The 25,896-nt window shown below is 35.2% G+C and overlaps 1 protein-coding gene across 4 annotated transcripts in view; it reads left to right on the top strand.

Moving 5' to 3' along the window:
- The window catches only part of KMT2E (lysine methyltransferase 2E (inactive)), a 98,367-nt gene that overhangs the window by 64,891 nt on the left and 7,580 nt on the right, over positions 1 to 25,896 (top strand). For all 4 annotated transcript variants that reach the window (XM_068550416.1, XM_068550417.1, XM_068550415.1 and 1 more), the window contains 9 exons: positions 3,907 to 4,137; positions 4,256 to 4,386; positions 5,714 to 5,831; positions 6,850 to 6,959; positions 10,404 to 10,668; positions 11,611 to 11,709; positions 21,315 to 21,479; positions 21,813 to 22,121; positions 25,607 to 25,861. In XM_068550416.1, coding sequence (XP_068406517.1) covers positions 3,907 to 4,137; positions 4,256 to 4,386; positions 5,714 to 5,831; positions 6,850 to 6,959; positions 10,404 to 10,668; positions 11,611 to 11,709; positions 21,315 to 21,479; positions 21,813 to 22,121; positions 25,607 to 25,861 — 1,683 coding nt within the window. The remainder of the gene's footprint in view (positions 1 to 3,906; positions 4,138 to 4,255; positions 4,387 to 5,713; positions 5,832 to 6,849; positions 6,960 to 10,403; positions 10,669 to 11,610; positions 11,710 to 21,314; positions 21,480 to 21,812; positions 22,122 to 25,606; positions 25,862 to 25,896) is intronic.

Genomic DNA, 25,896 nt, shown 5'->3' with positions numbered 1-25,896 from the left:
TAAGAATGTTAATACATGGTGTCACTCAGCATACTGCAAGTCCAAAGTCTTATAAAATGTTCTGTGTATGTTAAAGTTGGGGGTTTTATATTTACTATATTAGACTTGTATTTATGGGATTTTCTCTGACACCAGAATGAAGAGGTCTGGAAAAGGGTTTTTTATTAAGCTGTTGGAACTATTGACACTCCAGTGGTTTTCCTTTTTTCCCATTTTATCTAATCTGAATAGCAGGCTTAATGAGGAAGGAGCATCTTTTACTTAACTGAAATATTTTCATTTATTACGTAAAGAAGTGACTAAGGAATTAAAATTTGAAAAATGCTTTGTTCATCTTTGAAAATTTTTTCTTTAAGATCATTACATTTCTAATAAATCTGTCATATTAAAAAGGCTCAAGAGATATAGAAGAGCTGTATTGAAGTGAAACCAAGTTAGTAGAGGATTTTTTTTGTTGGGGGGGGGGAAGGAGAGCAAAAAAGAAAAAAAAACTGAGTAGATTTCTTTAATAAAGCTGATGAAAACCTTAATATGTAGTGTCGTATAGGAGAAAGACAAATACTGTATATTATCGCTTATATGTGGAATCTAAACAATAAAACAAATGAATAAATAGAATAGAAACAGACTCACAGATACAGAGAACAAACTAGTAGTTACCAGTGGGGGAAGAGGGGACAAGGGCAAGATTGGGGTTAGGGGATTAAGAGGTAGAAACTACTATGTATAGAATAAATAAGCTACAAGGATAATAATAATAAGCAAAGGGAATATAGCCAATATTTTATAATCACTTTAAATGAAGTATGATCAATAAAAAATTTTGAATCACTATGTTGTACACCTGAAACTAATATAATATTGTAAATCAATTATACCTCAGTATATAAATAAATAAATAATAGGGGTAGTAAAAAAAGTGATTGTAAACTTTTGTGTCTGTATATAGTATTTGAAAAACATTTTTGTATTATATAAGCCATATTCACTATAGAAAATTCTGAAAAATAAAGAATAAAAATAAATAAAGGCCAAAAAATATGTGATGTTTCATATTTGTATAAAAATCTGTTCTTTATCAAGTGGTCATTATAATGTAGAATATATAATTCCATAAAAGATCAATTGGTAAAAGAAACCTACCCCTATCAGATAGTTGAGCAACTTACTATAGTTTGTTTCATTATAGAAAAGAATACTTTTTGTAATAAAGATTAGTTACTTATATGGAAGGTGGACTGATGGTAAATTTTAGTAAGTGTTACCATACACACGTACATGTCTAACAGCATATATAAGAATTTTCATGAAATCTATATGTGATTTTAAAATTTCACAGTTATGGTAGGTTGTACACATCATAGAAATAATCTATCTTCTCATAAAGGTGTTCCGTTCTGTAGAAAAATTGATGAACAACATTTGCAAACAACTAAATTGAAACTTCTTGTGTTAAATCCGTTATAAATTTGAATTATGCTATCGATAAGATATATGTTTTTGTTATCTGCATTAATTGATTTTCGTCCTAAGACTGCAAATAATTAATTGAGGGAGTCCAGGCTTTAATAAACTTTTTAACTGTGTGGTAATTATGCCCTTCTATAAATTGCATTCCAATGAGAAAAGGTTTCCCTTTTTGTTTCCTAAAACCTATTGAGAGGTGGTAACTTTTCACTGCTTGGCATTTAGCATTCTTTTTCTTTTTTTTTTTATTTTAATTTTTATTAGAGTATTGTTGATTTACAATGTTATGTTAGTTTCTGCTATACAGCAAAGTGAATCAGTTATACATATACATATATCCACTCTTTTTTAGATTCTTTTCCCATATAAGTCATTACAGAGTACTGAGTAGAGTTCCCTGTGCTATACAGTAGGTCCTTATTAGTTATCTATTTTATATATAGTAGTGTGTATATGTCAATCCCAATGTCCCAATTTATCCCTCCCCCCTTTCCCCCTTGGTAACCAAACCATAAGTTTGTTTTCTGCATCTGTGACTCTATTTCTGTTTTGTAAATTAGTTCATTTGTACGATTGTTTTAGATTCCACATAACAAGCAATATCATATGACATTTGTCTGTCTCTCTTTGACTTACTTCACTCAGTCTGACAATCTCTAGATCCATCCATGTTGCTGCAAATGGCATTATTTTGTTCTTTCTATGGCTGAGTAATATTCCATTGTATGTATGTACCACATCTTCTTTATCCATTCATCCATCGATGGACATTTAGGTTGTCCATGCCCTGGCTATTGTATATAGTGCTGCAGTGAACAATGGGGTGCATGTATCTTTTCGAATTATGGTTTTCTGAGGACGTATGCCCAGGAGTAGGATTGCTGGATCATGTGGTAGCTCTGTTTTCAGGTTTTGTTTTGTTTTTTAAAATTATTTATTTATTTATTTTTGGCTGTGTTGGGTCTTCGTTTCTGTGCGAGGGCTTTCTCTAGTTGCGGCGAGTGGGGGCCACTCTTCATCGCGGTGCGCGGGCCTCTCACTATCGTGGCCTCTCTTGTTGCGGAGCACAGGCTCCAGACGCGCAGGCTCAGCAGTTGTGGCTCACGGGCCTGGTTGCTCCGCAGCATGTGGGATCCTCCCATACCAGGGCTCAAACCCGTGTCCCCTGCATTGGCAGGCAGATTCTCAACCACTGCGCCACCAGGGAAGCCCCCTATTTTCAGTTTTTTAAGGAACCGCCATACTGTTCTCCATAGTGGCTCTACCAATTTACATTCCCACCAACAGTATAGGAGGATTCCCTTTTCTCCAAACCCTCTCTAGCATTTATTGTTTGTAGATTTTTTGATGATGGCCACTCTGACCAGTGTGAGGTGATGCCTCATTGTAGTTTTGATTTGCATTTCTCTAATAATTAGTGATGTTGAGCATGTTTTCATGCACTTTTTGGCCATCTGTATGTCTTCTTTGGAGAAATGTCTATTTAGATCTTCTGCCCATTTTTTGATTGGGTTGTTTGTTTTTTTGATATTGAGCTGCATGAGCTGTTTGTATACTTTGGAGGTTAATCCCTTGTTGGTCACTTTGTTTGCAAATATTTTCTCCCCATTCTGTAGGTTGTCTTTTCGTTTTGTTTATGGTTTCCTTTGGTGTGCAAAAGTTTTTAAGTTTAATTAGGTCCCATTTGTTTATTTTTGTTTTTATTTTCATTAGTCTAAGAGATGGATCAAAAAACATCTTGCTGCATTTTGGCATTTAGCAATCTTATCTTACAGATTTTAATAGGGGGTATGAGGAGGAGCAAGCACTTAAGCTTAAGGTCTTTATTTTGTGAGACATTTTATTCTCATGCTGAATTTATCATGTGGACAGTTGATTATAGATCTTGGAATTATACAAAATTAAGATATCAAAGTATATTTTTATTATAAAACATGTTAAAAGTTGAAGTATTATATCAGAAAATAAGTTTATACTTAATATGCAGTATGTATAGTTTACATAATAATCGCAAATTTATTCTGGTTAAATAGAACTGTGAGTACAGAGTAGATATTGGCAGTCTCAAAAAAATTATTATACGCTATCTTTTTTTAACCATTAGCTGACAGTGACTCCAAAGTTTTGGGTATTTTCAGTTTTATTGAAAACCCCCATTTGGCTACAGTAGTGAAGCTTAAATTTCTGCTATTCAACTTAACTCTGCTTCCTTCAGTTTTCCAACTCGTGTGTCTGGCCTCAGTATAAAAATGTATTAAGCTGCTCACCTATGGTCTTTTTTTTTTTTTTCCTAGTAGGACCAACTTAGAAAGCCTATCATTATTTCTGGTTTATATTATATTCTTTTATATAGATTGTCATATTTTGTGTGTGTGTGTGTGTGTGTGTGTGTAAATACTTAAAATCCAGATATTAATGCTTAGTTTGCTATGATTTTAGGGCTCAGCTCCAGAGATTGATCCTTCATCTGATGGTTCAAATTTTGGATGGGAGACAAAAATCAAAGCATGGATGGATCGATATGAAGAGGCAAATAATAACCAATATAGTGAGGGTGTTCAGAGGGAGGCACAAAGAATAGCTCTGAGACTGGGCAACGGAAATGACAAAAAAGAGATAAATAAATCAGATTTGAATACCAATAATTTGATCTTCAAACCTCCTGTAGAGGTAAATATATCATTTGCCAAGAGATGATAAAACAAAAACCTTTTTCTACTGTATATCTTAAGTACTTAGACTGAAAGCAGTCTGGTTTTAGTTAATCTCAACTTTTCTCTGATTGTAGAGCCATATACAAAAAAATAAGAAAATTCTGAAATCTGCAAAAGATTTGCCTCCTGATGCACTTATCATTGAATACAGAGGGAAGTTTATGTTAAGAGAACAGTTTGAAGCAAATGGCTATTTCTTTAAGAGGTATATTCATTTATTTCTCCATGTTAGTTTTCTTTAGTTAAGTATTGAATTTTTGGCTATTTTAAGCACAAAGCTATTGTTTATGTGTATTTTGTTTTCTAAGAGATTATTTTAATATTTAAAACTGTAGATGCAGATATATTCCGTAGTCTCTTTTTTTTAAATTTATTTTTGGCTGTGTTGGGTCTTCATTGCTATGTGTGGGTTTTCTCTAGTTGTGGCAAGCAGGGGCTCCTCTTCGTTGCGGTGCGCGGGCTTCTCATTGCGTGGCTTCTCTTTTTGCAGAGCACAGGCTCTAGGCATGAGGGCTTCAGTAGTTGTGGCTCGTGGGCTCAGTAGTTGTGGCTCATGGGCTCTAGAGCACAGGCTCAGTTGTGGCACGTGGGCTTAGTTGTTCCGCGGCATGTGGGATCTTCCTGGACCAGGGATCAAACCCGTGTCCCCTGCATTAGCAGGCAGCTTCTTAACCACTGCGCCACCAGGGAAGTCCCTATTCCTTAGTCTCTTACCCACCCCTATCTTGCTGACACTCCTAAAACAATCTACTTCAAAGATAAACTGTAGCAATTTAGGTGGACATTAATGAAAAACTCTGATTACCTGAGATTATAAAGAACCCTTTCCATCTAGGACCTTTCCTAATTCCTTATAATTGCTAGAAGCTGCAAAGACCACTGGTGACCACGTCCTTCTTTTATCAGAGGATGTTAGATTTGGTCTTACATTATTGTCACCACTTTCAACTCCGACTTTCTTGGTACCGGAAGGACTTTGGAGCCCTCTTGTATGGTTTGTGATTTTGGGGGTGGGAATTGATGTGATCTTGTGATAGCCATCGCTTCCGTGAGGTCTAGAAATATGTTTGCATCTCTAGGGAAGTAACATTCTCAGCCTGTATACTATAATTATTTAAAATATTTCGTATTGTTTATAACTGAGTTACTTAAGTTATGAAAGATATACAAGAATCTTTCCCTTTCGTTTAGCAGATTTGATCTGAAACAGTGCTATAAATCAAACACGTAAATGCACTGATAGGAACTTTAATGGCATCTCATTATGAATCCTTATGTAAAGGCAGTAGTCACTCCCTTTTTATCATTCTTTGTAAATTTGAATTCCCACCTGAATTAATTACCTTTGGTTTAGGTAAGGTTATAGGAGCAAGTAAAAATCTTATTAGCATGAATTAGCCTAGTGGTTAAGAATGGGTTCTGGTATCAGACTGCGTATATTCAAATCTTGGCCTCCCTACTTAAAATGAGTCTTACAGAAATTTCTTAAATTCAAAATGTTAATAGTTTCTAATACATTTCTTTTTTTGTAGACCATACCCTTTTGTTTTATTCTATTCTAAATTTCATGGTCTAGAAATGTGTGTTGATGCAAGGACTTTTGGGAATGAAGCTCGGTTCATTAGGCGTTCTTGTACACCAAATGCAGAGGTAAGCTTATAGAAATCCTTTGGGGAGGCAGGGGTAGGGAGTGTGTGGAATCTGAGTATTAAGCACAAAAAAGTCTGGTGGCCTAAAACAGACCACCAGTTTTTAGTTGTTGATGCATTTTATACTGCCCAACATCTTTCCATTACGAAAATTTAGGTGATAACTGGCTGTGAGGTCTCAAGTTACTTTGAGCATTGAAGAAATTGTGATGTTACTTGTAAGAGAAAATACTGGACTTCTCTGTTTATTCTGGAAGCTCTATTTATGAGTCAAATATATGCTCTGATTTGATCAAGGTAGATGACAAAGCTGAAAAACTAAAGTAGATTTTATATGTGCTAGTATAAAATTTTTTATAAAATTATGTTTTAGAAGTGGTGTATAAAATAATATTTCTGGTTTTGTTTTTCACATACCAGTATAAATGTTTTCTAGTTATATAATGTTACAGTTAAGAGTGTAGGTTTTGAAGCAAGACTTACAGATTCATGTCTTCTTTTCGACTTACTAGCTTTGTAACCTTGTCTGTGCTTCAGTTTTATCTGTAAAAAGATGTTATGTGGACTAAAGGAGTTAATACATGTAGAGTACCTAGAACAGTGTATTATCACAGAAAAGTATAGTGTTAAACTATACTTTAACTGTATACTTATAAACTGTACCATTAATGCGTTTCATTAAATCAAAGATGCCATCACTTGTAAAACCCCCAATTTCACAGATTTTAAAAGGGGAAAAAACATGCACCATAGAATTGATGAAATAGAGTTATTTTCTTCTTGATGCTCCTAGAGCCTGCATCAAACTTGCATTGATGTGTACCTCCTTCCCAGTTGATAACCACTGATTTAGGTACAAGTCTTGTAATTAATGGCATATTTTCCATGTTGTATTTGTGAATTACTTTGAAAAGAATAGTTTTCAAAATTGCAAGATGAGATGCTTCTAAAGGTAGAAAATAATTTATAGAGATATATAACTATTTATGGAAATATAAAATTATTCTTTTAACTAACAGGTGAGGCATGAAATTGAGGATGGAACCATACATCTTTACATTTATTCTATACAAAGTATTCCAAAGGGAACTGAAATTACTATTGCCTTTGATTTTGACTATGGGAATTGGTAAGTTCAAGTCTGTAAATATGATACCTGTTGTTTTGAAATAATTCCTTAATGTCCTTATAAAAATGTAGGTATTGTCATTACTTCTTTAGCTTTTTATTTTTATTTACCACTAGGCAATTAAAAATACTTGGAAACAGGCATTCTGATATCAACTTCCATTACAGCATGGTTGCTTTGCTCTTCCAAACTTTTCTTATTATTGTAATATAATGCTCATAGTATAATAATTAGTAATCCTAATTGAGCAATACTGACCTCGTTTATGTGAGAATTTTTTCCTTCTTTTCTTTCTTGTATTTTAGGTAGAGTGTACAGTTTTACTCATTCAATTAATTTGGTTAATCAGTAGAAATGGATAATTTCACTTATTGCCCCTCAGAAGAAAAGAAGTTGTGCCAAAGTTTCTTTGCAGTATAAATTGAAAGGGTGTGTTGGAGATTGTACGAGGAAACTCTGAGAACTGTTGTTCTGAAACACTAAAGAAGAGTTAATTAACACTAAGAAAAGTTAATTCTGAGTAGAGAAACTGCAATTTAAATTTTAAAAATTTTACTGTAAAAAATAGTAATACAAAAGTCTATGTAGGGAGTTCCCTGGTGGCCTGGTGGTTAGGACTCCGTGCTTTCACTTCTGTGGCGTGAGTTCAATCCGTGGTCAGGGAACTGAGAGCCTATGAACCGTGCGGCCAAAAAAAAAAAAAAGTCCATGTGCCTCATTTCCAAATTAAGAAGCAAAACATTATCCATTAAAGGCCCATATGTTTAGCAGCCAGATTGCATCTATCCTTTGTCTTTTACCAGAGATAACTGCCATCTTTAATTTGGTGAGTTTAACATTTTTATGAGTTTAACATTTTTACTCTGTCTGTAGATGTCCCTAAATAGTATTGAGTAGTTTTGTATATTTTAAAAATTTATGGAAATTATAACCTGTATTATTTTGCATTCATCTTTTCTCATTCTTTTGTGAGATTCAGTTCTTTTGTTATGTGTAGCTCTAATTCATTTATTTTCACTGCTGATGGCATTTATCCATTCCACTGTTGGTGGACCTTTAGATTTACAAAAAATGCTGCATGTGTACATGTTCTCTCCATGATAGGGACCTAGAGGTGGAATTGCTGGGTGGTAGAATGTGTACAGCCTCAGTTTTTACCAGACGCGGGTGAATGACCAGTTTATACTCCCATAGCTTTACTTCCTTGCAACACTTCTTTACTGTACTTTAAAAATCGATGTTAATCTGTGTGAGATAGTATCTTTTTATATTTGTAATTACCATTTTCAATGATTATTTTAAGAGCCCAAAGATTCTTTTATATATTCATTTGTCATTTGGATTTCCTCTCTTATGACTTGTCTCATCATCTGTTCATTTTTCTGCTGGGTAGTCTTTTTTTTTTTAAACCGATGTAGGTGGAGGCACTTCTGTATATATTCTATAATCTTTTGGGTTATAAGGATTTCAGTTCATATCCTCCTGTATTTTATTTTTAAAAGTTTGTGTGGTATCCATTTTACATGCAGACATTTTTAATGTCCATTATGTTTTCTGTCAATGAAATCCCTCTTCCTTCAGTATATGCATCTCTACTTGATTGTTGGAATCAGATTTATCCTGATAACTAAAGTGTTTCCTTTTTAGCTCTTTCTCCGCCCCCCCACCAAGGTGGAAAATTGAGCATAATAGCTCTTTGCTCATTGCTTTGGGAGACTACTTCCCACAGTGGTTAAAAATATAAGCTTTTTATAATCTGACTCTCTGGTTTCAAATCCTAGCTCGGTCACTTATATTAGTTATGTAACCTTGGACCAATTTCATCATCTCTCTCTGCCTCATTACCTCATTATAATATGAGAAAAATAATACTCACCTAACAAGAATATTTTGAAGATTGAGTTAACACATGTAAAGGGTTTAAAACCGTTCTTGATACAAAATAAGTGCTGAATAAATATTAGCAGTTGTCATCATTATTATTTGCAGTTCTGTTATCCTAAAATCAAAGAAAATATCTAGAAAAAGTTTCCAGCTAGTTTCTATTACTGCCTGATTTGGAGGGGTGAGGGGTAGACCATGGTGTTCGAGTTCTACCCCTGATTCACAGAATTAGACAGTTTGACTTGTAGCTTTCTACCAGTGTTGAAAGTGAATGAGTTAGGAGTATTAGAAACTTGGAAAAGTAAATTATTTTTTATTATGAACAAACATTAAACTACTCAAAACATGCAAAGTGGGAGTCTTCCATTATTGTTTAACTCTGGTTTGGGCATTCAGCCTGTATCCTAGAGATGAACTGACTCTTGGTGGTAGACAAGAGGGCAGAGAGTTAAGAAATACTGAAGAGCTGAAAAGTGTGGGCTTTGGACTCAGACCTGTATTTGAAGGTCATCCCTACCACTTAATGTGTGACTTTGGACAAGATACTGACCCTCTGAGCTTTAATCTCATCTGTAAAATGGAAGTAATAATTATCACTACTGTGAAGATGAGAGGTAGTGCAGTTATTTTTCAAGCTTCCGTTTATTTGAAAGAGGGAATACCTAAGGGCAAAAGCAAACATGACATTCAGTTTTATCAAGGTAGCTTTTTAAAGAACCCTGGTTACTGAAATCATTCCTTAAAGTATAAGACATAAGGACCCTGGTTATTGAAATCATTCCTTAAAGTGTAAGGTTTGGTATTTATTGTACCTAGCATTTTTTATTTAGGTCAGATTTAGAGTATTTTATCATATTCTGCATATACACTTTATAGCACTCTGAGGTAACCTGGGGTTTTTGCCTTAATATAAGCCATGGTATCATTTGACTTAAAAAGACTCAGTTTTGGGCTTCCCTGGTGGCGCAGTGGTTGGGAATCCGCCTGCCAATGCAGGGGACGCGGATTCGAGCCCTGGTCTGGGAAGATCCCACATGCCGCAGAGCAACTAGGCCCGTGGAGCCACAACTACTGAGCCTGCGCGTCTGGAGCCTGTGCTCTGCAATAAGAGAGGCCGCGATAGTGAGAGGCCCGCGCACCGCGATGGAGAGTTGGCCCCCACTTGCCACAACTAGAGAAAGCCCTTGCACAGAAACGAAGACCCAACGCAGCCAAAAATAAATAAATAAATAAATAAATTTTTTTTAAAAGCTATATACTTCAATTTAAAAAAAAAAAAAAAGACTCAGTTTTAATTTATTGGGTTTTTTTCCTTCTGTAACCCATCACTGGTTATCCTTATGATTGAGGGCCCAATCTCTGGTCAGAAATCAACTTCTAATTATTATATTGTTTTTATGAGAAAATTTATTTCGTCATAGTTACAAGGAATGAAAATTAGCGAAAACGATTGCTTATAATTAGTAATAGCATACAGTTTTGTGGAGGTGTAGCTTAAAATGGATTAGAAAATATTACAGTCTATATCTTGAACAAATATTTAACTGGTTTTCTTTCCAGTAAGTACAAGGTGGATTGTGCATGCCTCAAAGAAAATCCAGAGTGCCCTGTTCTGAAACGTAGTTCTGAATCCACGGAAAACATCAATAGTGGTTATGAGACCAGAAGGAAGAAAGGAAAAAAAGAAAAGGATATTTCAAAAGAAAAAGATACCCAAAATCAGAATATTACTTTGGATTGTGAAGGGACAGCGAACAAAATGAAGAGCCCGGAAACTAAACAGAGAAAGCTTTCTCCACTGAGACTATCAGTATCAAATAATCAGGTACTGAACTATGCTCTACTGATTCTTGATGAAAGAAGTTAACAGAAGAAAATTAATTTGTCATATTTTATCCCCTTTTTTATATAAAATGGCTTAAACTTTTTAAGTCTATTCTGTTATTTAATGAAGTACTTATAAATGTAAAATACAGGTTCTGCTAGAATTTGTACAATATTTGCTAAACTTTTAAGAAACAGCTCACCCAGCAAATCCTTGTAGAATTGAATACAAGATTTTCCTAAAACTGGGTAATTAAAAAAATTCTTCCAGATGGCACTGTCCTTATGTTTATAATAAATGTTCTTATTTAAAGTCTTAAGCCATATGATTCTTTTCCTTTAATATTTGGGACATAATGAAATCAGTTCTATAGGGGTGACATAAGATTTTTGAGAGGAAGTTCTTTTAAAAACACGTAAGATAAATTTGGGGGAAGAGTTTGGCCTGTACTTCTGCTTCACCAGGAAGTATTTTGTTATATGCCCTCTAAACAAATGGAAGTTAGTTAGGAGGGACCTTTTAAATGTGAAGATTAAGTAAGCTTTTATTCGTCTCCATTGTCTTGTCTTCTAAGGATAGTTTCCCTTAAGTGTTAAATTGAACAAACATTTATTAAGCACTTGGTATTTGTAGGCACTGGGTTTTGTGAAATAATTTATATGTTTATGTGTTGGTAAGAATATAAACTTAAGGCTTTGTGGACTCTATTGATAAAGAACATTATTGACTAGAACTTTGAGAAACAAAATTATTTGATTGCATGATTTTGAAAAGTTTCCTGAATTAGGCACCAGTTTTAAGTTTCTGAAATGGATTTAAGTACTATTGTAATTTTTATGTTTAATTAATTCTGGTTGAAAGACATTTAAAATACATGGTTCTGTGCCTCTAGTTTCTAGATGGAGTAGTAGTTTCTATAAAGCCATCATTTCCATCTTTCAGGAACCAGATTTTATTGATGATATAGAAGAAAAAACTCCCATTAGCAATGAAGTAGAAATGGAGTCAGAGGAACAGATTGCAGAAAGGAGAAGGAAGATGGTAAGTTGGAAGGCCAGTAGCAGCTTCATGCTGTCACTTGGGTTTAGTGACACTGCTCTTCCCAAAATACTTGCTGCTGCCTTTAGGAGGGCCTTTACCCTGTTCTTTGAAGTTAGCAAACATGATGTGTCACTGAGCATTTCTATTTGGCTTTGTCATTACCATTCAAGTAACTTCCACTAATCTTTTGTATTTTCACTGTATTCATTAGACAATTTAGAATTTCTGACATTTAAGAAATAATTTTTTAACATTTTTGAAGCAGAGTACTATTAATAAATTTTAATGCCAGAATTACTGTTCAAAATGTTTTTCATTAACTAAATGTATCCTTTCTCTTCATAATTTAAATATAAAACAAAAATGGAATTTTAAAGCTTATAATAGCACTAAATAAATGGCTTATGCAAAAAAGAAGAAAACCCACTGTTTGGCAGCTGCTATTTTTGCATCTCATACTGCTATCATAAAATAAGGTTTTCATTAAAATAACTTTAGTATTTATACTCCTTGTACTATTTATTTGAAATATCTTAACCTGTATAAAAACTAGGACAAGATATTTTCTTAAAAATCCATGGTAATTTAGCAATTGATACAATGTCTAGGCCAGTTAACAAGATATTATGATATAGTTTGCCTTAAGATTTGAAAATGACTTTATATACCAACTGATGATCTTAGTACGGGTTTTCCCCACTCCCCTTTATTTTATATGCTCCCTTGTTTCCTGTTTTAGTGATTTTCTGTTGTATTTCATGGAATCTCAGGTGTCATATACTTAGCGGTAGGATCTTTGGATTTTGGTCATTGTAGGCCTGCTTAAATGTAACTCTATCTTATTGCCTTGATGGTCATTCCTCTAACACTGATGTATTGTTGATGTTCAAAATTGCAAAAGCAATGCAGAACTGTTTCACAGCCTCAGGATTTCAGAAGCACTGCTCTGATGGGACAGGGTAGTGTTAGGAATAGGAGAGAAGAAAAACAAATATAGGGGAAAATATTGGAGGAGGTTGCTTATAAAGAAAAAGGAGTTCTTCCTCTACCTAAAGGAATTATCTTGAACCTTTTTCAAGAGTGGGTTACATCTAATAAATTACCGGTACCTACCCAAATTACCTATGGCCCTTTCTTGACTAGACGGTCAATACTGGCCTGTTCATTCCACAATTGCCACAGCCTTGTCTTTGCAATACTCCTGCAGAAAGTTTTAGAAGATCACTTTAGGGTATGATTGGTTTCTGTATGAGGCATGCATCCGATACAAATAGCTATTACAATGCTTTTGGGGGGAGAGAAATGAGAGGAAAAAAACCCTCAAACCTGGAGGTTTGTTATATGACTCTGGGGCTACTTTTAAAATACTTCCTTCTTTCGGTGCTGAGGAAGTTAGTGGAGCTTAGAACATCCTCATTTTGAGATCGCAGAAGGAAAGAGAAATGCCTTTTTGTTGGACATGATGGAACTTTGGATCGGTAGACAAAAAGGCGTACTTGGGAATCCGGTTTTGTCCAGATTTTGTCTACTAGTATGCTATATTAATATAAATGAATACTTCATGTTTTTATATCTGTTGTAGCGTATTCATTTTAATATATGCCACTAAGGTGGCTGTGCAGCTGAGTATTTTTCATAGGAATAAACAAACGTATTTAGAATTTGGTATTTTGAAGGGATATGAAATATTTTTTATTCAAGTATTGTTGATGTACAATATTGTATAAGTTACAGGCGTACAATAGTGATTCACAGTTTTTAAAGGTTATATATACTCCATTTATAGTTATTAAAAAATATTGGCTGTATTCCCTGTGCTGTACAATATATCCTTGTAGCTTATTTTATACCTAGTAGTTTGTACCTCTTAATCTGCTACCCCTATATTTCCCCTCCCCCCCTCCCTCTCCCCACTGGTAACCACTAGTTTATCTATATCTGTGAGTCTGCTTCTTTTTTCTTATTCACTAGTTGTATTTTTTAGATTCCACATATAAGAGATATCATACAGTATTTGTCTTTCTCTGACTTATTTCACTTAGCATAATGCCTTCCACATCCATGTTGCTGCAAATGGCAAAATTTCATTTTTTTATGGCTGAGTAAGTAGTCCATTGTGTGTGTGTGTGTCATATACACACACACACACACACACATATATGTGTATCGGTCACATCTTTATCCATTCATCTGTTGATGGACTCTTAGGTTGCTGCCATATCTTGGCAATTATAAATAATGCTGCTGTGAACATTGGGGTACATGTATGTTTTCAAATTAGTGGTTTTGTTTTCTTTACAGACTGAGAAGTGGAATTGCTGGATCCTATTTTTAATTTTTTGAGGAACCACCATACTGTTTTCCTTAGTGACTGCACCAATTTACATTCCCACCAACAGTGTACGGGGGTTCCCTTTTTTTTTTTTTTTTTTTTAAAGGAATTCCTTATTTTTATTATTTATTTATTTATCCATTTATTTTTGGCTGTGTTGGGTCTTAGTTTCTGTGCGAGGGCTTTCTCCAGTTGCGGCAAGTGGGGGCCACTCTTCATCGCGGTGCGGGGGCCTCTCACTGTCACGGCCTCTCCTGTCGTGGAGCACAGGCTCCAGACGCGCAGGCTCAGTAGTTGTGGCTCACGGGCCCAGTTGCTCCGCGGCACGTGGGATCCTCCCAGACCAGGGCTCAAACCCGTGTCCCCTGCATTGGCAGGCAGACTCTCAACCACTGCGCCACCAGGGAAGCCCGGGGGTTCCCTTTTGAAATAAGTATTTAAAAATCCTTGGCTCCTTAACCTGTAGCCTTCAAAGTCACTGTAATGTTGTTAGTTGTAATTGCTATGTTTGCCTTGATGTTTTAATTATAGAATTTTTGCTATACTCAAATGACTAGAATGCAAAAGCATGCATCTTAGAATTCTTAAGCAATTGGTATGGCCCCCTCCCGCTCCCCAAGGTATTAGTATTTGTGGATTGAAATATTTTGTTTTGAAAAGTTTAAATACTCATCAGCCTTTATTATTCCAGTGTTTGCCTTTTATATTGGCTATGTTAACATCAGTAATTGGAAAGATAGGTCAACTCCTGAGAAACTTAGGTCAAACTGATTTAAATTTTCTCCTGTGACAGGACAGACTTTAAAGCATTATAATAGGAGATACCAGTTCTCATGTGTATCTATGAGATTGAAATATAGAGTCAGACTTTCCTCCCAGATAAGTACCATGTAATGTCCAAATTCAAATATACTTCAGCCCATCCTTTTGTAGTATAGCTTGAACCATATGAAATTGTTGATTTGATAGTTTTTACCTACACAAATGGCAATTCCATATACAACCTAATATTAGCATATTGCTCAGTCTCCAAAAATAGCACCAGTGATTTATGTAATTTGGTTGCTACTTTGCTTTTTTTTGTTGAGAGTGGAAGATAATGTCTCTGCCTTCAAGGGCTTTTAGAAAATAGTTAAAATGCAGCAGGAAGTGTGGTAAAGGAGATATATGATAGGTAACTTATAGCTGGAAGGATCAGAGGCCATTTCATGAACTAGGTAGAATTTACGATTACCTTATGATGTTTAAACAAGTGCAGATTAGTTTGTGGCTAAATTGTGTGGTATTGAATGGGTGGTTATTTCTCTAGGGGAAATAGCCTGGAGGTAGTTATGTGATAAATCACATTTGGCTGGAATTATAGGCTGTTTTTTTGGGGGGGGGGCGGTGAGGAGGGATATAGGAAAATAAGATTGGTTGATTGTAGATCACATGAAATGCTGAATGATGAAGATTTCATGAAAGAATACGCAAATCATTAGGGGGCCAGGGTAGAAAGCCATTCTTTTATTAACATTTTCCTTTTTCCTCCATTATATTTTGTCCTCTCCTTACAAAAGCTCACTTGTGGCTAAATGGTATGGAACTGAATAGATGGTTATTAGACATTTTCTCTTTAGCTAGCAGTAAGAGGTACTTCTTTGGCAGTGGGTTGGAATTGACTTGGGAGAATCTTAAGCTGAAATACAGTGGGTTGAAATACAATAATATGGTAAGTTGAAATACAGCAGGCTGTTTATACTCACCTGGTTTCAAAACCGGGGTACTACTGAGTAGACTCTCCCAGGTCCATGGTAGTTGAGTTGAAGTTAGGTGGCCATAACCTTGTCAGAGGTTAAGTGTACAGAAGGGGGTTAGATATTGGGAAGCTCACCTTATTTTGATGAACAGATGATTGATTAAAAATATAAAACCTTAGACAGATTTAAATTCAAAAGGAGGCTTGCTTCCCCTCCTCCACCCCATTTATAATGAAATGAAAAGAACCTCCTTTGTAGTATCTTTTAATATTATATTTTCAAAATAATTTTCCACAACCTTATGGAAAGACTACTTTGGGAATATAGTCTTGGTAATATTTGATGGCCTATTATAGTCAGATTGCTTAAACTGGAGTCCATGGAAGGTGGTTCAGGTGGTCTTCACATGTAGGAGGATAGAAATTTGAGACCGACAGAAGGATATGAAGGGATAGTCAGTCACCTAGGTATGAGTTTCTTAAACGTGTCAAGCATCTAGGACAATCTAGAATTAACTGTATATCACTAGAATATAAACTACATAAGGGCAAGGATTTGTAGGGCTCATTGCCTTAGCCCTAGCTTCTAGGGGAAAAAAAAAGGTCTGGCTTTTATAAAAGTAGGTGGTCTATAATTGAGCTTATTAGATGTTCCTGGCAGCCGTTTGAGGAAAGCTATAGATAGGCCCATGAGTGTGAACTAAATGAAGCTTATCGATCGTCCAGGCAGGATGCAGGATTCTCCACAATTTTCTCAGCCTTGATCCTTCACGTCAGAAAGTATTCCATGGAACTCTAATTTAAGATGTTTTGTGAAAGAGAGAGCTTTGTGGCCAGTTGACTTTAGTAAACAGTATACCTTGTCCCCAACTTCGAGATTTCCAGTATACATGGTGTGTTTGAAACCTCTTGAGAAATTGTCAGCATTTCCTCAAGTTGTACGTCCTTGCAACTTGTTTTTTTGTAGTGACACCTTTGATATCCTGCAGATTTTTATTCCATAGAAAAAACACACTCTGAGAAAACACTACTATACAGAATCCATGCTCTTACTAATGTCTCTAGGAAGTGACTTGATTTAGAAGATCACTTTAGAAGATGCAAAAGGATTTTTAATAATAGTAAACTACAGGGAGGGTAAATTTGCCAGAAAAGTCATCTGACGTGTATTGTCCATCTTACTTTTCTCTCCTCAGAGCATGATTAAGTTAATGTTGATTACTCGTTTTAATTTTCTAAAGTCCCATTTTCTCTCATCACAGTGTTTAGGAATTGTTTTTCCCAATATGAATAATTAATGAATGGGTAATTAATCGTAGTATTGACTAGCAAAAAGGAACCCGTTTATTTTTATAGGTTGTCTGTTCGAACAAAATGAGGATATTCAGCTTCAGCTGCCTTGTAGTAAATTCAAGATTTCCAAAATCTTGTTTAAAGACTTCATTACATACCTTCAAATTACAGTGATATACATGGTTTATATAATGTATACACAATTCTTATTCACTTAAAAATTTGGGTGTTTGTTATATGCTGAGCACCATTTAAAGTACTGGGTGAACAAAAGAAGGCAAGGTCCCTGTTCTGGAGCAGCTTTCATGGAGGGTGGGGTGGAAGGAAAAACAAACATCAAACAGGAAAGAGTACTATGAAGTTAAACTAAATCATGATGTGGTAGAGAAGAAATGGAGATACTTACTCTTTTGGAACAATTTTATTGGTAAGCAGTAATCTTACCATTTTTTAAAAAATTAATAAATAAATTCCTATTCAAAAGGTTAAGGGAAGTTAGTTGAGTAAGAAGTCTTTTAATTTCTCTATTTCAAGGCTGTAAGTAGAGTAATTCGGTAGGTTGGCCCTGCCATTTCCCTTTTCCTTTAAAAGGCAACTTTGTTGTTTTTGTTTTTAAGAGCCACTTCCTACTTGGTAGTAAGGTAAAATAAATAAATAAATAAAAGGAAATCACAAAATACCTAAATGTCTTCATTTTGTTTCCTTCTCAATTCTTACATCCTACTACTAGCAAATCTCCTTCTAAAGCCACTGTAAGGCATCCAGAGTACATAAGCTTATTTTCACTCAGCTTCAAATTACCAAATATCTCTAATTGGGATGAATTCTAACAACTTAGTCAGTTTAGTTTATTTTTTCAGTTGTGATATTGTATAAAACTTTAATTCGTGTTCTTTATTATGTAGTCCTTGAACTATATGGACCTTAGGTTTTCACCATTTTTTTTTAATATACATTTATTTATCTTTGGCTGCGTTGGGTCTTTGTTGCTGTGCGCAGGCTTTCTCTAGTTGCTGCGAGTGGGGGCTGTTCTTCCTTGCGGTGCAGGGGCTTCAGTAGTTGTGGCTCGCGGGCTTAGTTCCTCTGCGGCATGTGGGATCTTCCCGGACCAGGGCTCGAACCCGTGTCCCCTGCATTGGCAGGTGGATTCTTAACAACTGTGCCACCAGGGAAGTCCCTCACCATTTACTGAATAGGGGCTCATACAAGAAGATCTCCATAGTCTCTTCCAAGTACAAGGTGACATGATTTCAAGTTAAATTTGTGTTCCAGTGTGTTTATACATTGAAGCACAAAATTGTAATAAAAATTCTCACTGTACCCACTCCTCAAGTGATAAAATCCTATAAAGGGATATTATTAAGCAGACTTTCTGCTTACAGAAAATTACTGTACTCTTGTGTGTTGCTGTAAAGCCATAAACTGAAAAATGTCATAAAAGCAATCTGTAGATCTCATCAGAGATCTCTCACAGTTTTTTTAGTTCAGCACCCCATACTCCAGCATTACCCTGTCTGATTCTAATTCTGTATCAGGGTCTATCAGTTGCCAAGCTCATAGAGAGTAAAAATGACTTTTGAGGTCTGAACAGTCAGTGGCTTGGAATGAGTCATGATAATGAAACGTGCAGGTCCTGGTGGTAGCCTTATGTGACAAGTATCATCTAAACTACATCCAGCTCAGATGTCAGGGGCTATGGACAGTCTGCTGGGGCTAATTAAGACTCCTAATTTCTCTAGTCCCCTGCACAATCAGCTATAGTTATCTCAAGTTATCTCTTATATAAAACTTATTTATCAGATCTATAAAGTGGGTGGTAAATTTTCAGTCATTACATACTGTATATCTGGTTGTGTATGTCGAAGAATACACTGGTGAATATAAAAGCTGAATGACATATGAACCTTAAGGAATTTAAAAGTAGATTAGTAACTAATGTTTTTTTTTTCCTTCACATAATCAAAAGCATGTTTACATTTTCTAAAAAGTATGTGTTTTAAGATGAAGCTGAGTTAAAGCTATTAGGATACCTGTTTAGTGCTTTCAGTTAATAGTTGTAGTAAATGTAGGAAGAGTTATGCTTTATTTTGCATTATGTAGTGTGTCAGTGTTTGGTAATTGGAAAGAAGAACAAATCAGGAGCCTGGAAACTTGGATAATAATTATGGCTTGCCTTTGAGTGATTCACTTAATACACGTGGGCTCTGGTTTCTTCAGCAGTGTAGTACTAGATTATTTTTAAGATCCTGACCAGCTCAAAAAGATCGAGTAATCTCGAAATAAAGGATTTTGCTTTGACTATCCATTAGCTGCATTGTTTACCAAGGGAGTTCAATTTTTAAATGAATTAATTTTGTCTTTACATTAAGTAATTTTATCTCTGACCCTTACTCTATCTAAAACAAGTGAATAATGGACCATGTCAAGGAAACTTCTTTTGGCATAAATTCGTATTTATCTTAGGAAACCTTGGATAATCATGACATAGAAAATATCTCCTTTGGGTGCCTGGCCCGTGGGTAAATTTATTTTATACATAAAATGATTCTTGCTAAGACAAGTTTGTTTCTTTTGGAAAAATGTACTTTTCCCAGATTTATTTTTAAATTTATAAGCACAATAATGAACCCCTTCTCTTTCTACCCACCCCCGTTCCACAGGTGAAGCAATTATGAAAATCATATTTTTTAGTTACTCCAGACTTCTAAATTTAGGGTTTTAGAAAAGCCCTAATGTATTGAGACAGGATTTTTATAGAGAGCCATAAATGAAAGGGGGTCGAGTAAAGTGATTTATAAGACCAGAAACATGAATTATCTAAGGAAAGAATTTGGCTCTAAAAGTTCCAGTTCCAGTAAAGAGATCATCTTTTGCCTATGTTCTTTATTTTAGTGTCTTATTAGCCATCCCAGACCAAGAAAGCTAAGACGCAAATATGTGTCCATGAACAAGTAATCTTACCTCTTTGGATCTCAGTTTCCTTACCTGTAAAATAAAGAGGGTGAGGATAACACATTTTATAAGACTGACACATTTGCAGTATGGTAGTTTGTTTTCACTAATTATAAAGTTCTCAGAAGAGTTCTGTTTACATATTTCCCTCACCTAGTGGAACAATGAAAGAAAAAAAATATAGGAAAGAGTAAGTAATAGTTTTCATAGTGTAGGTGCCTTAATGCTTGAATCTCTGCTGATAATTACTCGAACTCTAAAGCTCTGATATTGAGAAGACCATGCAGCCAGACCTTGAGTTACTGATCTTTCTTTCCCACATCGATGACAATAAAGGAAGAAAAACGAATGGATCTGAGCCTCAGGACCTGGTTCTTTCCATTTGGAGAACTGGACAGTTGATGGACATGCTTCCTGTATCTGGTTGAAACCTGAAGCATTTGCCAGGCCCCCTGGCCAAGGCTCTGGGTCTTGCTTTTAATGTTCTCTCTCCAAAGAGAACTGACGCTCAAAGGAACTCTTGCTGTGTTCCGGTCTCTGCCTTGAACTGTCAGTGTAGACAGGAAGAGCAGAAGATAGAGGAATGCCTTATAACAATTACAATGGAGGGCAAGAGAGCCAAAGTAGAAATAATAACGCCTAAGAAATGCCTACCATTTTCCAAGTAAGGTTGGAAAACACAGATATTTTATATTTGAACTCATTAACAATTCTGTGAAGTGTAAATATTGTTACCCACATTTTATAAGACGCTCAAAAGGTTAATAACTAGGGTTGTTACATTGCCTAGGGTCACAGAGATAGTAAATGACTGGTAGCATCATGATTTAAACCCAGGACTTCACCCCACAATATCCTGCTATGACATGTCAGTATATTCACTCCTTACGTTTATATGGATTTAACCTTTTCAACATATTATTACCTTAGGAACTTTGATCTTATTTTTAAAAGGCTGCCTAATGTATTATTGAGAAAAAAAGATTTTTGGTTTGATAAAGCAGGGTCGTTCTTGAGTCTTTTTTTGGTTTTGCGTTACCTTTATCATTGACATACAATCATCCAAACATTCCTTTCATTGAAATATATTTGTAATGACAGGGTTTACCGAGATGTTTGGGATTCTCAAAGATCTCAAATGAATATAAATGTTTTTAATCCCGTATCTACCATCAAAAGAGGTGTTTTGCTAACACCATCATAGAAATTTTTTTTTAATTTGCCATGAACATTTGGACTTTTGAATTTTACTTCAGAGCAGTATTTATTACGTTACTTTAAATTTTGTAGACAAGAGAAGAAAGGAAAATGGAAGCAATTCTGCAAGCTTTTGCCAGACTTGAAAAAAGAGAGAAAAGAAGAGAACAAGCTTTGGAAAGGATCAGCACTGCCAAAACTGAAGTTAAAACTGAATGTAAAGATGCGCAGATTGTCAGTGATGCTGAAGTTATTCAGGTATTATTATTCAGGTCTAGTTTTATTTTCACACTTAACCACTTTCCAATAAAATTTCCACAATTTAATTACATCTATAAAGAATTTTTGATGTGATACTAGCTTTTCAATAGCATTTTTCAAATCCTATGAGAATTTAGACTTCAGCTATGAGACTCGCTACTTGCTTTGTTTTTGAGAGTAAGAAAATTTTTAATTATGTCAATTTAATATATATCAGAATTCATAAAGAAATTTGGGGCAGTTAGCTTCTGAAGCAGATTGATGCCATTATATTTCAACTACTAAGTTATATAAACATCGTATTAAAAGTTCCATTCTCTTTTGAATTAGGAACAAGCAAAAGAAGAAACTGCTAGCAAGCCAACTCCTGCCAAAGTAAACAGAACTAAACAGAGAAAAAGTTTTTCTCGGAGTAGGACTCACATCGGACAGCAGCGTCGGAGACACAGAACTGTCAGCATGTGTTCGGATATCCAACCATCTTCTCCTGATATAGAAGTTACTTCACAACAAAATGATACTGAAAATACTGTACTTGCAATAGAACCAGAAACTGAAACTGCACTAGCAGAAATAATTACTGAAACTGAAGTTCCAGCACTTAATAAATGTCCAACAAAGTATCCCAAAACAAAAAAGGTATGATTCTTAATGAATGTGAGAACTGTTTTTTAACAAATGTCTTTTTTTTTTTTTAAATTAATTTATTTTTTATTTATTATTTTATTTTTGGCTGTGTTGGGTCTTTGTTTCTGTGCAAGGGCTTTCTCTAGTTGCGGCAAGCGGGGGCCACTCTTGTTGCGGAGCACAGGCTCCAGACACGCAGGCTCAGTAGTTGTGGCTCATGGGCCTAGTTGCTCCGCGGCATGTGGGATCTTCCCAGACCAGGGCTCGAACCCGTGTCCCCTGCATTGGCAGGCAGATTCTCAACCACTGCGCCACCGGGAAGCCCTAACAAATGTCTTATTATGTTAAATATATTTATGTTTTAGGAATTCAATCTATAACGTCTCATAAAGAAGAGTGATAAAGAGTCATAGTTTTTATACTAGCAAAGTTTTAAACTAAGAATGAGAATTGCAAAACTGTAAAATCAGTTAATAGAAATGTTTGCATCATTAAAATATCCAGTATATCAAGGCTTCCTTGTAGTATTGCAATTCTGATTTCTAATGATTTAATTTTGCCTACTTTATGTACTAAACTACACTTCTCAGAAACAACTAGTTTGAGATGTGTTATCCTTTCTTTATTCTTTGTAGTTTTTATAAATTTCATGGGAAAGGTAGATTACAAGAATTAAATGTGAAGTAATTGTTGATTTCCATAGAATGTAGTAGGATGTGAAAATTTATAAGGAAGGGTAGTTACATTTTAATTTTATTGGAGTGTAGTTGATTTACAATGTTGTGTTAGTTTCAGGTATACAGCAAAGTGAGTCAGTTATACACATGCATACATGCATTCTTTTTTAGATTCTTTTCTCATATAGCTTATCACAGAATATTGAGTTCCCTGTGCTATACAGTAGGTCCTTGTTGGTTATCTTATATATAGTAGTGTGTATGTGTTCATCCCAAGCTTCTGATTTATCCCTCCCCCCCTCCCGCTTCCCCTTTGGTAACCTGTAAGTCTGTTTCTGTTTTGTAAATAAGTTCATTTGTTTCTTTTTTTAAAAAATTAGATTCCACGAGTGCTATCATATGATATTTGTCTTTCTCTGACTTACTTCACTTAGTATGATCATCTCTAGGTCCTGCTGCAGTGAACTTTGGGGTGCATGTATCCTTTCGGATTACAGTTTTCTCCGGATATATGCCCAGGAGTGGGATTACCAGATCATATGGTAGCTCTATTTTTAGTTTTTTAAGGAACCTCCATACTGTTCTCCATAGTGGCTGTACCAATTTACATTCCCACCAACAGTGTAGGAGGGTTTCAGGAAGGGTAGTTTTAGATCAATTTATTAATAAAAATCTTTCAAAAACTACTGTCAGATTTAATGAAGCAATTGTGGTAAACAATCACTGAGATAAACCAACCTGAGCTTTACAGGAAGGCCAGAAATACAGAACACCCTTATGAAGCTTTGTTTATCTCCCATTCTGAGTACAGCAGATTGGAGCAGAGATACCAAAGTGCAATCCTTAGGCTCTTTGGGCAGTGGGGCAGATCATAAATGGATCCTTCTCACACCCTTTTACAACAAAATACTTTGAAACCCACTTTATCTGGTCTTTGTTCTTACCAAATTCAGTATAGTTTGTAGGTACTGTGAAACCATGAGAAGTATATTTCGTAAATATCTAGGAGGAACCTGGGAGTATACTTCAGTGGCGAGTCAGAAGATTAGATAGAGACGATCTAAACACAGCTCTAATTTGAAGTCTGTGCTCACCTTTGCACCTTGGATCCTGAACAAGCAAGCTAGTACTTGATTTTGACAGTGAGCAGTTACTTTTGCCCACTTTGGGAGGACGAAAAGTAGCTGCAGATTTTCTTCATAATTTGGATTAGTGAGAAAGAAAAGATTCATGTTTAAAAGAAAAGCTACTTTTGGGAATTCCCTGGTGGTCAGTGGTTAAGACTCTGCACTTTCACTGCTGAGGGCGTGGGTTCAATCCCTGGTCTGGGAACCAGCATTCCACAAGCTGCACAGTGCAGGAAAACAAAAAAAGGCTGCTTTCTTGATTACATATATGACATAGTCCCTGCCCTTTAATTATTAAATGACTAAACTATTGTGGCACTATAGATTTAATTCCCTGGTCTTGAGATATAGGTTCCTGTATCCTGATTCTCTAAAAAAAAAAAAAAAAAAAAGTCTTTTTCCCACAGGTTTTGCATATGATATATACTGTTATTTTAAACATTACTGTTTGACAGAGTACCAAATTATCGTGATTTCCTATAATGTAAAGGCCTTCTTCAGTTTCATACATAGCACTTATTCTGTGCCAGATACTCTATGAAGAGCTTTGGTTATTTAACTCTTGTAATTCTTACAATAACCCTATTTGTAGAGCTAGTTTCTCTCATGACCCTTCTTTTATAGATCAGGATTGAGATGTAGAAAAGTTATGTAACTTGCTTGAGCTTACGCTAAGTGGCAAAGCCAGGATTCACACCAGGGCAGTCTGTTGCAGACTCCCAAGTGCTTTAGCCCCACTGTTGCTTGTCCTAGAAAGGAAGTTTACATACATCGAAAAAAGGAAGGAAAGAAAAGATGCCAAAATGCTTATAGTGATTATCTCTAGAAGACAGGATGTGGGTAGACTATTTTTTTAATGTATGTATTTCTGTATGTGTATTGTGAGACTGTATGTGTAAATACACATACACTAGTTTTTCTACATATTCTACAAATTAACATTTATAATAAAAATAAAAGGAGTATAATTTGATAACTAGGTAGAAAAGATATAAATGCCCACACAGCAAAGAAAATGTGCTTGAGCTGAGAAATGTAATCCTTATTTCCATACCCATTACACCTGAACTTTACTAAATAGTTTTTAAAAAAGAAAAAGGTGAGTAATCATTATACTTTAGGATCAGGTATATTCATATAGCCAGTAAAGACTGAACTATGTACATTGTAGATCCAAAAAAATAAACAGAATGAAGAAAGGGATTATGTGAATTTTCAAAGCATGGGAACTTAGAGATTTCAAACCCCTTAAATCATTAGTGATTGTCAATGCCGACAGCTTTAAAAAAAAAAAAAAAAATTATATGCACTGGCCTCATCTGGAGATTCTGATGGGCAGCCAGAGTAGAAAAACACTGCCTAAAGTCTGACAAACTAAACATTTTACACATAATATAGAAGCAGTTTAGTGTCTGTGTGTTTAAGATAGTACTGAGGTCTCCTAGATTTTTACTGTTTTATAAAAACTATCATGTGTTTTGTTCCTACAAAGTATTGTGTAAAAAATTTTAGTAATAAGTGTAGATAACCAACGAAATGCAGAATGACTTATATTGACTTTTTAGACATCATACATAATGATTTAAATCTCTCATTTTAGATAATATGTCAGTTACAAATTTGGTATTAGAAAATTCTATAGGAGAATCTGTATAATTACATATATAGTGATCCAAATTTTCCTTCTCTCTAGCACTTGGTCAATGAATGGTTAAGTGAGAAGAATGAGAAGACAGGAAAACCTTCAGACACCCTTTCAGAAAGGCCTCTGCGCATAACTACAGATCCTGAAGTGTTAGCTACACAGCTCAATTCTTTACCGGGTCTCACTTATAGTCCGCATGTATACTCTACTCCTAAGCACTACATTAGATTCACTTCACCATTCCTTTCAGAAAAAAGGAGAAGAAAAGAACCTCCTGAAAACATTTCTGGCTCATGCAAGAAGGTAAACTTTTCTTTGGATTTGAAAATCTAGTATGA

This window comes from Eschrichtius robustus, chromosome 8 (assembly GCF_028021215.1).
Source record: "Eschrichtius robustus isolate mEscRob2 chromosome 8, mEscRob2.pri, whole genome shotgun sequence".
Classification (NCBI taxonomy): domain Eukaryota; kingdom Metazoa; phylum Chordata; class Mammalia; order Artiodactyla; family Eschrichtiidae; genus Eschrichtius; species Eschrichtius robustus.
The sequence above is the reverse complement of the archived record's forward strand: the minus strand, read 5'-3'. Positions and strand labels throughout refer to the sequence as shown.